The 14916-nt window shown below is 38.8% G+C and overlaps 1 protein-coding gene across 4 annotated transcripts in view; it reads left to right on the forward strand.

Moving 5' to 3' along the window:
* SLC4A2 (solute carrier family 4 member 2) overlaps positions 1-14916 on the forward strand; it is a 2370566-nt gene that overhangs the window by 1880469 nt on the left and 475181 nt on the right. For all 4 annotated transcript variants that reach the window (XM_044067584.1, XM_044067586.1, XM_044067587.1 and 1 more), the window contains 2 exons: positions 6198-6333; positions 11514-11697. In XM_044067584.1, coding sequence (XP_043923519.1) covers positions 6198-6333; positions 11514-11697 — 320 coding nt within the window. The remainder of the gene's footprint in view (positions 1-6197; positions 6334-11513; positions 11698-14916) is intronic.

The raw sequence follows: 14916 nt of genomic DNA on the forward strand, positions 1-14916 counted from the left end.
CATATCTTTGAGAACATCCCCTATCTGAACAATTGAAATAACTGCATTTTGTTACAAGCTTTAGCACATCATCTGAGCAGTGCTTCTCTGCCTGTAAAGTGGTATTTAGAAATGGAGAGATCTTCAGACAGGAAGCAGCTTTTCAGTGCTACTTTCATTTATAACCACTTTTCTGTTGTGATTCTGCAAAGGATCTTTCCACCACTATATTTGAGGATGTGGCACGTCAGCAGAGACACTTTTATTTTTTTTTCCTGTAAGCGAGGAGTTGAGTTTTTAGACTGGTGAGGTTTTCCACAGAGGTTTTTTTTTAAGTTGGTTCCCAAACCATGGGAAGAGGATTTACCTCCTGGATTTGTTTTGGAAGGTGCTATTGTTTAGGGTAACAGTGTATGTTAAATTCATTGATCCTTATCTCCACTCCCTTTAAGTCAGGTGTCATGCGTTCACAAGTGATAGGTCAGGCACAGCATTGTTATCCCGCTTATCTATCATAATATTGAGAATATCTTACCCACATAGCACTTAACAAATCAGGAGCACTTTTAAATTATTAGTACTATTAACCTGAGACATTGCCAGTATAAAGGAATGTGAGTTAATGTATGTTTTCAGAATTAAAAAAAGTCTAAGGCTCTAATTATTGTCATTATTTATAAATTGTAAATCACCACCTTTTCTTCAAAAGACAGCAGTTTTAGGAGGAACTTAGAGGGGCAGTTCTAAAATATGAGCCAAAATCAGGGTGGACCCTAAAAATCCGGGAGAGTTGAGAGAGATTTTTATCCAGCCCTGTGACGCCGAAGATTCATGTTCTTACTCCTTCCTAGATGACCTGTATTCCACTTGGGGACAGGCGGTGGAGGGATCAGGTGAGGTAGGATGGGAAATGAGTGGAAACCATCATTTTACCCATCCTGAGGAAGAGGGAGGCTGCCTAGGCTTGCTGCAATAGCAGCATTAAGAGCCTGGCAAGCTCCACACTGTGAGTGTTACCGCTTAGTCAGATGGCTGCACATTTCCATGATGTCAGATATCTTTCAGAGGTCTGTGAGCACTGTGTCTATAAGGCTTCCAGTTTCTGTGACAAGGTGCGGGATGATTGGGAAGATTTTAAGTGCACTGTTAGCATTATTTCATTTCCTAAAGCCATTTTGCTATCTAGAGATTATCCTTGAAGTTTGAGTGTGGTTCTTTTAATTGGAAGGCAGCTGCTTTCTTGATCTTTTTTGCTAGAGGATAGCACAGAGCACTTGACATATAGCACCCTGGTTGATCCAGATGAATCGGAGTTGTGTTTGGGAATGAGAATGATGCAAGTTCGGGGACTACTCCGAGAGAGAGCAGGAGGAGATATTAATTGCGTAGCAGTAACGGTGTTCCCCACCATCAGACATTTAGAGATGGGAAGTTGGTGGAAAAACGAAGTATGCCGTCTACTAAGATCTGAAGTGCTTCAGACAAGTTGCTGGCTTCTACTCAAATACGATGCAAAGTATTGAGCTAAATTTTCAGCTAATTTGGCTTCAGCTGTTTAGTTGGAGTCATAGTATGTATTTTAGTAAATGAAGATATGTGTATTGAGTGCATTTGCCTGGTCCTTCTCTTTTGCTTTTATTTCTGCTTCTGAACTCTCTGTGGCTGTCAAGCAGGGACAGCTGATGTTTCAGGAGCTGTGCTTTTGCAGTTTTGTTAAAACTGATTATATATTAGATAACATTAGTCATGGTCAACTTGCTGTAAGTTGTGTTTGTACTTAAGTTAATTGTTGATTCAGGGTAGTGGATTACCTCTTGACTTTCTTTGAGTAGGATAATACATATTCTGCAGCTGTAACACTGTTCAGGAAGTGCTGTAATGATATGTTACAGTTTGCCTGTCTGTCTGGGAAGTAGCATTTGACCACTCAGTATTTTCTAGGTCATACAAGAGCAGAGGCTCCATGCCCAAATAAACACCTGTGCATGGGACTGTTTTCTCTTGGTACTCTTGAGTTTTAATGGAATAAGCTGAAGTGACAAAGCAGTGGTCACGTGATAAGGGAGCAACATCCAGGCATCTGGCAGATGTGTTTGTACTGAAACAGTCCAGGTAATGTGCTTGTAAGAAGCTGGATTATATCCTTTTTCAGTGACCAATTTACTAAAGCAGAACACACACAACATTAAGTAAGAGAGGAGTGTAACCTTTGCTTCCCACTGAGTAGGTTAAAGTCTCTCAAAAAAATGAATGTTTACACTCCATTACTAATAAAGGACTTTAACTTCATTTTCAGCTGCCTGTGGTGATAGAGGTGTTTGGCTGTTAATCGTTAAGTTTGCATCATTTATAGACAAGCCAGTCTGCTACTTAGATAGCTTTGCAGAGGTTCAGACAACTATGCTATCAATATGTATTATATACCTTTTTCTTCCAGTAACACCACTCCCTGTCCTAAGCTTTTACCTCAACATTTGCTTTTATTAGTATAGCACTGCTTCTGAACTGATAAAAGAATATCAGCAAACTCGAGACATGATTCTGAGACTCAAACTAAATAGCTTAAGCCAAGCTTCAAATAGGGCATTATACTGCCCAGGTTTGCATCGCCTATTTATGTTTAGGTATAAAGGCATGGGGGTTGGGAGAACATGAAGTATGAATGATGATTTCTGTATAGTATCTGTAGATAGGATATAAACTGTGAAGTAATTACAGTAATGGGATTTTCTAGGGGTGGCCTAGAGAATGGAGGTTGTTACAGGTGGCCAAATCCACCTCTTCCATGCATAGCCGATTACGGTTGCCAAGTAGTAGAGAGGTGGAGTTGGGCATAAGGTAGTACTACAGCAGGAAATCCTAATGTAATTGTGTTGATCATGGAGGCAGGATTTTAAAAACTTTGATAAGGTTAAGCAGAAAGGAAAGCGGGGAAAATACTGCCTATTAACAGTGGGGACACCCTCTGCACTGGTAACATTATAGAACTGGGCCTTTCCTCAAACTGTAACCTGTGAAACCATGTAGTTGTATTTATGACCAATGTTAAACAGATTAATTGGTTTGTTTGTTTGTGTCTTTCGGCTTTTCCCAGTTAGGGGTCGCCACAACGGAACTCTGGTCCGCTAATGATTGGCAGTAGATTTTTACGTGCTGGCTTGCCGGGCCTAACGCACAACCTTCAACGAAGGAACGCCCATTCACGCATATCGACACACAAAAGACTCTCTAACTGAGTATCGAACGGGCAACGTCTAACTGTGAGGCAACAACACTACTGCAGCACCACCACCGCAGTCAATGCAGCCAGAACAGGTCTTCCAGCAAATGTGGAGAGACTTAAAAGTGGTTACATAATATAACTTTAAATAAAGTTTATATGCATTTACATAAATATTTGGTTTTCAGACACGGTGCTTCAACAAAGTATAAGTTTAAGGGTGTGCACACTTATGCAACCAGCTTATTGTACGTTTTTTATTTTTCTATATTTTTTCCCCTAACAGATTTGCTTGTTTTTTAAATAGAATTCTACAGTTTATAGGTTTCATTAAAGGTAGGAAAAGTTTTGACATGGTTTATTGTGGTCTCACTTTGTTATATCACAAAAACCTGGCATTTTAACAGGGGTGTGTAAACTTTCTATATCCACTGTGTATGTGTGTGTGTGCGTGTGTATATGTATATATATATATATATATATGAGAGAGAGTTGATATTGCATGGGTTGCATCTATGCACTCTTACCAGCAATGCAAGTTGGGCTTGTAAATTTTTGAAGCTTTTTTTTTTTCTTGATGGGTCAACAACATTAATAATACTGATGTTTTAAGTGTCCAATGTCACCGATTTGTTTCTGATTATTTCTCTATTTAAAGTATTCCTTTCCCTCCTCATCCTACTAGTTTTTTAATACTCATTCATGTGATATTTGAAATGAAGTTTTTTATGGATTATGTGTGTAATGTTGATTTCTTCAGTGTTAGTATGAGCATTTTTTTGTTCTGTGCACTGCTTTTTTACTCTTTCGTACACTTTTAACTGGGATGGGAAGTATTCCTGCTCAATTGTGGTTTAACATTGTAAGTTTCCATTTTATCTTTTCCAACTTTTCTCCCTAGGTTCCTTTAGCTTATGATTACATTGGTTTTGTTTTAATTAATTGGTTCATTTTATTTAGTATTGTGATTGGGTGATGCACCCACCTTGTTTGGTACTTGATACTTCAGTTCTGATAAAGTCCCATTTTCTATGGACAAAAGCACTAAACTTTTTGCGCCTTTTTTTTTTTTTTTTTTTTTGGTGTAAATTATTAGACACTGATGGGTAGTGTCTGGAATTTTGTACTTGGTAATTTTTTTTTGGCCAATACATTGGTGGTTATTTCTGTATTTGTCCCTGATTCTTTTTGAGATTTGTCCCTGATTGTGCTTTGACTATACACCATAGCTCTTGATCATTTTATTACCAATATTTGTGTGGTGGCATGTCATGTGATTACTTCACCATCCATTACCAGACATTTTTGAGAGTTGGGGGACATGATGACATTCTGGGTTTTTTTTTTTTTTTTTTTGTCTTGTGCAGTTGTGCGAAGAGGTTGAGAGAGAGAGGTATCCTTTACCTCTCTTAGCTGTTAGTTTGGACAGAATGTCCAGATTTTTGCCCCATATTTTTGGTCTGTGTTCTTCATATCTGACAAATCACTGAGGATATAATACTAATAAACAATAAGGCTGTACAGACTTTTCGTATCCTTCAGAAAATGCATGTTAACAACACAGATCCTGTTATAAGAGAGCAATTTGTCTTTGCCCCCACCCCATTATTTTAGACTTTGTCCAGACTTCTTGTGTTAAGTGGTTGAGAGGTATGCAATAGTGAATTAATGTACAGAAGGAATGCAACAGTTTTTTGTTTTTTTTTTATACTCCTTCCAGATTCTGCTACATTATGCCTGATAGGATAAAGGCTGTCTCTCTTAATCCCTCCTAAAGTGTGTTTACATTTTATTTTTGCTTAGTGGTAAGCCAGATGCATTTCAGTGTAAGTCTCAACTTTCAGGGAAAGTGAGGTGTGCTGTTGCTTATGGTCCATCTGTGTGCAGTATCAGTTTGTTTGGTTGGCAAATACCTACCTCTCAATGTTTTTGCTTTGTGAAAAATGAAATAAAAATTTTAAATTCGAATTTGTGTAGTCACTGTAAAAGTAAAGACTGGTTTGAACAGTGTTTTATTGTAATTGGAGCAAGACAGCCCTATAGTGGGATATTGGTTTTCTGGGGGCATGATGGGGGTGGTACAGTGAGGTCATTATGGGAAACCTAGTCCAGTGCCTCGTATGACCTTGGTCTGGCTCTGATTCGAAAGTATGTTGGTTTTCTGTCCTTTCTGATCCATGACATTAGGATAGGCTAGGTGGACTCATGCTCATTAATCTATTTATAAACAACAGTTGGTATCTTTTTCTGCTGCGCCTACTTTTTTAGGTTTAGAGCTGGCAGTTTAGCAGAGAGGGATAACTGAGAGCTCTGTTCAGATGCAGAACTACTGGTTTAATTTAAAGGCTATAACTGAAAGTTGTTAATAAGCTTCTCCCAGTAGTTTTGACTTTGAATCTTTCAGTTCCACTTCCAAATTGTATGACTCTGAATTAATTGATTCTGTGGATTTTTGAATGATGAGTCTGAATTCTGCTTGCATTTAAAAAGATGAATTTAGAACAGTTTTCATGCTTCTATTTATGTGGGGATAACCACCCATAACACCTGCTAGGGAGCTTCACCAACATAATATAGTCACCCCTGAGGTTTCTGAATCTTGGAGAAAGAAACCTTTCTAAAGCAAGTGCATTTTTGACCTATGTCATGGTTTGCAGGAAGTATTTGCTTCAGTCATTTAATCTGCCATTGTGTCCAGTTTTACTTGAAAATAGTCACATTTAACATTTACTCGGTTAACAAATGTATTAAAATTTGAACACCTGACCAGGAAATTTAAATTCTTCATGACTGTTAGTAACATATGAAGGTTGTTGTTTTACATTTTATATTATTTTATCGACTGCCTCCAGAGTTGAATTTTGCCTAGTAATTGGAAGGAACAAAAAAAGAGCTCTTCTGTATGCTTTTCATGGATTAAGATAAGTGAGTGTGTACTTGGTCACATAGTGTTTATCCTACATATTCTTTCTTTGCCTTCTGTTGATAATTTTTCTAGGTGCTGTCCTTCTGGATCTAGAACAGAAGACGTTGCCAGGAATTGCACACCAGGTGGTGGAGCAGATGATCATATCGGATCAGATCAGAGCAGAGGACAGAGCCAATGTGCTGAGGGCCTTACTCTTGAAACACAGGTAGGAAATGGGGAAAGGTGTAGCCATGTACCATGGATGCCACCATTTGAAAAGCTGGGGAATTTTGGATGGTTAGTGGCATATGCCCTACACAAGGCCTTTGGTTTGTGAAATACAAGTACTGAGAGAGCTGTTGAATTTTTACATGATTTCTGTCAAAAGAACATGAACTGCTTCCTGGATGTGCACATGCAGTACCAAAGCGTCCTGCTTCTAAAAATGCAGTTAAGACTTTCCCATGGATATTTTTTGTTGATGAAATCTGGTGCTACTGTGAGTGTAAGCATTTTACTTCAATCTAGTTAGAAATTGCTTGCGTGGAACTGCCACATCTTCTCCAAGCATACGCCACTGCTTTCTTTGCTATTTTTTGGACATGGATGTGCTTCAGGTTTCAGTCATTTAGTTGATATTCCATTATTTTCTTAACCATGTATATGTTGTTAACCAAATGACTGTCTCCATTTTTCTCTAATATGAGTACGGAAGATTGTTCTAGAATGTTAGCTGCAGTTTTTGTGCCATGTGCCTTGGACTTTTTGTAGGATTCCGATTTTTCAGCTTTGATTTTAGTTGCTCTTTATTTCGGCACAAAGGCATTTGAAATAAATGTTTGTATGTTGCAGCAGAAGATGGCAAACTGGAAAGGAGGAGGTGTACATCCATTAAGTTGCAGTCAAATTTCGTAACGGCAGATGTCTTTAAGAAACCCATATGTGGGCATAAAGAACGACAAGATAATGAAAAAGTCATATTGTGTAAACTGTTATTACTGGTCTTTGTCACTAGGCCTTGTCCTTTAATTCTTGAGGAGTCTAACTGTTAAATATCCTTCAGTGATGTATCACAGTAGACTTCAAAGTCTGTTACAAAAAAGTCCCCTTTAAAAGTTCTTTTATTAATCCTTAGTACTGGATGCTAGGTGGTCTTGGGTTTGTGTCCCAAATGAAAGATATTCTTTTCCTTTCACTTCTGTGATTACAGTGCCCAAGCAGAGAGCTTTTCTGTATTTCTATGCTTATTTTTTGTAAGTTGACCTTAGGCATAATGCTAAGGGCTTCCTGGCTGAAAGGAAAAGACTCTTAAGGGAAAACCCAACACCGGTCTGTCCAGAGGTTCTTGTTGGTCCAGCAGCAGTGACACCATCATGGTATGCTGCAAGATTTGATTCTAACAGTGCCCAAGTAGACTGCTTTCTATACTTGTGCCCACGTGTGCGTGTATGTTCGCATTTTGACCAGAGGAGTTACAATGAGAAATGGCTGCATGCATGAAGGTGGTTGCTGTGCTCGCAGAAATTGATCTTCCTTTTAGTCGGGTCGCTGTTACAGCTGTTACTTGGGTTGAATGCTTATGCACAGGGAGTCAGACATAGGAACTGTTGCTGGAGGTTCTTTATCCTGGGCAGCACCCGTATTTGTGTTTCTCTGTTGCTTCGGAGATAGGAATAAGCTTTCAGTAAGGCAGAGCTGGCCCATTATCTCTGTAATCTCATCCTGCAGGAAGAGCTGGTCAAGCAATGGTACCACTGATGCATACTACCTGTTAACATAAAGCAAGTGTTCATAGACCAGAACTTGCATGTCTGCAATGACATTTTTGCTGTGGATCCAGATTAGCACACAAAAGGCTGAATCAGGTTCTCATTTGAAGGCTGTTTGGCCCTTGAAGCACAAATTTGCACATATTGTTTTTTCCCTTTGAGAAAGGCTAGGATGGGACTTTAGGTATTCATTTTAGGGGACTGGGTTTTAGGCCTGTATCCTAGCTTGCTGAATTTGTTTTTTTTGTCTGCCCGTCATTGGAAGGATTTGGAAGTTTCTAGAGTCAGGGTGCTGATATAGAGTAAGCCACATTTTTCAGTGCTTCACAGGTGTAATTATTAATCTTTATCTGTGTTATTAATTACTGTAATGTGGCTGAAAAAGTGCCCTTGAAGTCTGATCCATCTGTTTACTCAAAAATAAAAGTATCAAGTTGAAGTAATAAGGTTCCATTGTCTGACAGGAGTGATGATGAATAGGCCAGGAAAATAGGCATGGACGTGTCTTATTTGTGCAACCTTCACAGACTAAGTACTTAAAAATAGCAAGCAAAAATGGCAAGCAAAAACTGAGGGTAATGCTACTCAATGCTAGAAGTCTAAATCTCAAAATGCACTCACTCGAGGCACTCATTAAAATGGAGAACATCAATATCTGTGCAGTGACTGAGACCTGGTTCAGGGCTCCAGAGAGCACCCCTGCACTACCAGGCTATAACTCATACCACACTTTTCAGTCATGTAACCTGGACCGAAACACCAAAGATGGAGGTGTGTCCATATTCATTAAGGATATCCACACCTCCAAGCTAGTTGCTCAGCATAATGCATCCGAGGTTATCCAAGTGCAACTAACTCTGGGCAAAACTGCAATCCAAATTGTAGCTTGCTTACAGACCCCCCCCCCCCCATGCCCCAGGATTCCCACTTCTCTTTTCTTGATATACTGGAAAATATTAGGCTTCAACCAAACACCCTAATAATGGGCGACTTCAAGTACCCCACCATTAACTGGGAAAATTACTTGTGTACCAACTCCGTAGTTCAATGCTTTCTGAAATTCATAAATTCCAATGCCCTGGATCAGCTTAGCCACACCCCCACCAGGGGCAACAATATCCTAGACCTAGTTATTACCAACATGAGTGACCGGTGTTCCACGCCTGAAGTCAACTCTTCGTTGGTCAGATCTGACCATAAGCTAATCACCCTTGATATCCACATCCCGCCTCCACTCCCCATTAAGGAAACCACAGTAAAAAATTTCTCCAAAGCCAACTTAATGCTTCTTAAGACAGAAGTGGTGAACTTCATCACACCCATGCAGATGGACAATACAGTTACAACTGCTGAATCCTACACAAATACACTCTATAAGCACTTACACGAGTGCATGGATCGTGCTATCCCAAACAGAACCAAGTAGCTGTCCTCCAAAAAAAAGGAAGCCAATCTGGTGGTCCCCTGCCATAAACAAACTGTACAACAGAAGAAAGAAACTGTTGCAAAAGAGAGTAAAATCCCATGAGTGGAGGAGCTCCCTGATCATCCTCAGTAAGAAGCTGAGATCCCTTATAAGATTCTCCAAAGCTACTTACGAAAACAAAATCGCCACTGATTCTAAGGACAACCACAAAGCATTCTATAGCTATGTCAAGAATCTCAATGGCAACACCCAGATCTGCTCTGAGTTACAGCACAACGGCACAAAAATAACAGAACCAGCTGATATTGCCAACATCCTGGCAGATAGGTTCAGTGCTAACTTTACCCTCCCTCTCACCCCTAAAGGGCCCATATCTATACAGGAAGAATGCAGAGTCCCTGTAATCACAACTACGCAGGTAAAAGCTGCACACTCTAAAGCCAAAATCACAGCATCCATGGGACCGGACAACATCCCAAGCTGTGTTTTACACGAACTTCAGAACGAACTGACTCCCCACTTAAGCACCATGTTCAATAATAGCCTCGCAACAGGCTTTGTGCCCACTGAATGTTGCACAGCAACAGTTATCCCACTCCACAAAGGGGGAGCCACCACTGATCCCGGGACCTATCGACCTATTAGCCTGACAAGCCTGGTCTGCAAGGCCATGGAATTATCATCATGGAACTCATAAAAAAAGACATTGGTAACCTCCAAACTCTGGATCCCACCCAGTTCGGGTTTGTGAAAGGCAGATCATGCCTCCTGAACCTGATCGACTTATTTGAGCCAGTCACCAAAGCCGTAGATGAGGGTAAGGTGGTTCACACAGCCTATCTTGCCCTCGTCAAGGCTTTCAACACCATCCCCCATTCTGGAATTATAGCTAAACTCACTAAACTAGGTATAAATCCCTACGTCACAAGATGGGTTGCCAACTGGCTCACTGACAGAACCCACACTGTAAAAGTTTCAGACTCTAAATTTAACCTCAAAGCAGTGACAAGTGGAGTACCACAGGGTTCTGTCCTGGGACCTCTCCTGTTTGGTATCTACGTCTCTGAAGTACAGGCTAACACAGAAGGCCTCTGGCTAATGAAGTTCGCAGATGACTGCAAACTAGGAGCCATAGTCAAGTCCCTAAATGATGTGGACATCCTACAGAAGGGGCTTGCTGAGACAGATGCCTGGTGTCAGAGTCATGACCTCAAGCTCAATGCCAAAAAGTGCAGTGTCATTCCCTTTGGTAAAAACTCTTTACCCATGAACTACCACATAGGCAGCAATCTACTTAACACCGAATGTGTGATGAGACCTTGGGACCCAGGTGGACAGTAGTCTCTCCTTTGATAGTCACATCGCCACAGTAGTCAGGAAGTCCTTCTACGTGGCACACTTCATCATAAAAGGGTTCTCATCCAGGAAGAAAAGAGGTCATTGTTCCCCTCTACTCGACACTCATTAGACCCATTATAGAGTACAACGCCCCTTTTGGAATGTACCTCACAAGACATCTGCAGCAGCTGGAAAGGCCACAGAAGTACCTCACATAGAGGATTACTGGCCTCAAACAAATGCCCTACACTGACCACCTCAAAAAACGCCAGCTTTACTCCATAGCATATCGCTTACTCCGATGTGATCTCTGCCTAACATATAAAGCTATGTCAAACCCAGAGCTGTTGGACATGCTACACCTAAAGAAATCCCAATCCCTCCGAGCTACACACTCTAGGGATTTGAACCTTGTCACCACAATAAACAGGACTTGCTGGAGGGATAGATTCCTGTCCCAGAGACTTCCCATACTTTGGAACAGGCTACCCATTTATGTCAAGCAAAGTTCTTCATTAGCACTCTTCAAGAAAAATCTTGATGAGTGGATGGGAAATGGGAAATACATCCCGGGGATCACGTCTGTGTGTCTGCTCGACAGTGGCACAGGAAAATAGCTTTCTTGGGTGGCGTAAGCCAGGGAACCTTTTTGGCTAGGCTTACATAGGCCCTTGGGCCGATAGCCTAGTACCTACCTCTGAACCTAATAAACTGCATGTAAGCCGAGACATAGTAGGAGATGACAACTAAAGGAAATTCTAAATGAAAAGAAAAATATAACTGTAAAATGAATTGCTCATATTTAATGTTATATAATAAAAAATCATGGTTTTAATTTTAATTGGCTGTATTTGTTAATTATTTTCATTTTAGTCACCCGTGTGATGAAAAGGAGTTTTCCTTCCCACGGAACCTTTCTACTGCCAGTCTGGGAACCCTCTTGCCACACGGCATCATCAGTCGTTCATCCCAGAACTTGGAGCACTGTGTGACAGAGCCGCTGATGAGTGGGATTTCATCTGATCAGGAAACTAAAATTGATGTTGACAAAGGAGAGGTGAGTGCAAGTTACAAAACTCAACAAAGTACACAAAATTACTCCTGGCAAATAAGGAAATGGGTCCACAGTAGACACTACCAGTGATGAATATATGCCCTGATTTAAGTCGGCTTGTATTTCACAGAGGGCCACAGATGAAATAAGGAGTAGAAGCTAATTTTTAATTGATAAACTAATGATACTGTTGCATTTATGACTAATTTGTTTTGCTGCATTATAAAAGGATCTCATAGCCTTATCACTTTTGGGTAGCATTCACTATATTAACATGTCTTACATATGATATTGCCAGCCTACATCACTGTTCATGAATGCACAGAATCATATTCTGATTCCACTTTTGCTTCTTAGTAATTTGTATCAGCCCTTTCAACCTCTTAGAGCAAGAAATCTGGACAAAGGCCCAAAAATAGGGTCAATTTTTAAATATTACGAAGAACAAGACGACACCAGCTACTAAGATTAATTGGTTCTTTGTAAATGCTCACTGCAGAGAACCAAATAAAATAAAAACAGTAACAAACGAACCTAAACACAGCCAGGGTAACTTTCTTTAGTTATTGGTTAGCGCTTTCACAAATATTCAACTTCCTTCTTCAGACCAAACAATTAAAGTGGTAACACACTTGTTTCATAAGTTTTAAAAAGCTCTAAGCCAATGTAATCACATTCTCCTTAATTAGAATGTTACATCATAATTAGTTGCTATGTCTCAAAGGCACAAACTCTGGCTTCACATGGCTATAGTACACATTTCATTCTGCTTTTAAAAAACACAACTACCACCATCGCTGTATGATCAAACTAGTTTTACACTTAAAACTTTGTGATGTTTCTAAAAAGCATATGATGTATTATACAGTTAAAGACCATCATTTAAAAAGCTTATCGAATATAAAGTGCATAGCAATAAAATGTGAGTAGATGATCTAAAAAGTTATTTTTCAAATGGTTGCAAACCATGATAAGCATATCTCTATATAAAGTCTTAAGTAAATGTGTTCCTTCACTAAAATCATGTCTAGAATACAAAATCCAAATAGTGACACACTTAAAACCTCTTACATGCTGAATTGAGCAGCAGCCGCATCTGTACGTCACCTATAATGATTTTGTGCATGAATTATCATCTAAATTTCATTTTTAAAAATTAAAAAGCAAACCAGTTTGAGTATTAATGGTACTATTTGTTAGAAAGAGGCAAACAAATATTTGTACCATACAAGTGACGTTACACAAATTATTTGTATAGTAATTGTAAACACGTCCACCTCTCAGCTGCATCTACACTGTAACCTCTTATCAATGAAGAAGCAACCATATTTTGATGTACTAAATCATTACATATGTACTTACATTAAATATACATCATAGTTAAAAATGAACCATAATGTAGGGCAAAAATATTAATTAGAATAGCTAAAAAAAAAGACATTTAAACAATCGTCATGCTTTTAGCGAGGGCTTCAGTGGTACATTCTCAGTTAGACCTTTGTTGGTATCTGCCTTGCAATCCATTTAGTCTCTTAATTAAGAGACAGGATTACGAAACACTTATAGTATCAGGACACATTTGCACACCAACACTCTAGCGAAACATATACTAACTACCTACTCACAGCATTCATTTAAGTTTATGACCATGGAAGACATTTATGTACCTCAACTTTTTGGTGATGTAAGGAATATCACGGCTCTCCATTAAATTAAATTTTTAAATATTGCTCTTACAAACTTAGAAAGTTGATAGAGTATGAGGTTTTGCATTAGCATGAATTTTCTGAAGGGTATGAAGTCAGAAACTCAAATATCTGTCGTTATTTTCTAACTTCATTCTTCAGTGATTTGCCACAAATTTGCCAGAAAACCACAATTTCATAAAAATGGACCAAAAATTTGAGGCTAAAATCTAGACATTCTGCAAAACTCTGTACAGCTGAGAGGTATGAATTGGTTTCATTTGATAAGTGTGTTGCAGCATGTATATTATACAAGACTTGTTTTCCTAGGACCATCCATAGTGCTACAGAGATTTCTCTGACATTGGCATTTGGGGAGCACACCCTCTTTTTGCCTGTATAATGCCTGTACTTGTGTGTGTGTTCATTTTATTTATTTAACATTTGTTTACTGGAAAGTCTGACTTTGCAGGAAGCCAATTTTCAGTGGAGGCCCAGGGAGAAACGCTCCAAATGCATGTCTTTGTGATATGAGAGGAAACCAGAGCACCCGTAGAAAACCTACATGAATGCAGGGAGGACATGCAAGTCGCCCATCCAAGATATGAACCGGAGAACCTCTTGCTGTGAGGTGGCAACATAAACCACTGTGCCGTCTGAATATAATTTGTGTATGTGTATATATATATATATATATATATATATATATATATATATATATATATATATATATATATATATATATATGGGTCTACTTCGACCCATCAAATTTTCAGTTTATCGAAACTGACTTAGCTCATCCCATTTAAGTGAAAGTGCGTTTAAATGAAAACGCACTTTCCCAAAAATCATTTCATTGGGTAGTTTTGCTAGATTTTGGTACAATGAGGATAAGGGAATATTCCCTTTTCCCCACTGTAGTGCGATCTCGGAGTTTGTATATATAAGTAGCGGGGGTGTGGGGATGCAGGGATGCTTGCCCCCCCCCCCTGCATAAATGCTTTTGTTGGATTTTTTTGTTTCTTTATTTTTTTTTTTATTCGATGAAATGATTTTTTGCGAAAGTGCATTTTTGTTTAAACGCACTTTCACTTAAGTAGGATCGACTAAATCAGTTTCAATAAACTGAAAATTGGATGGCTCTAAGCAGACCCATATATATATATATATATATATATATATATATATATATATATATATATATATATATATATATATAAATTACACACACACACATATATATATATATATATATATATATATATATATATAGATATGTATCTATATATAGAGAGAGAGAGATGATATCGCATGGGCTTTATCAAAAAGGGTGTTGCATCTATACACTCTTACCAGCAATAGGAGTTGGGATTTGTAAATTTTTGAAGTTTTTTTTTTTTTTTTTCTTGATGGGCCCACACTAATCTTTCTTTGTCATCACTGAAGGGATAGAATCTGCTACATATTTTCTTGATTATTGGTTTCTTTACTACTTTCCAGTTATTGTTTTTTTTTTTTTTTTTTACATAAAAATTTC

Source organism: Protopterus annectens, chromosome 3.part1 (genome assembly GCF_019279795.1).
Source record: "Protopterus annectens isolate FY-2018-M chromosome 3.part1, PAN1.0, whole genome shotgun sequence".
In the NCBI taxonomy this organism is placed as follows: Eukaryota; Metazoa; Chordata; order Ceratodontiformes; family Protopteridae; genus Protopterus; species Protopterus annectens.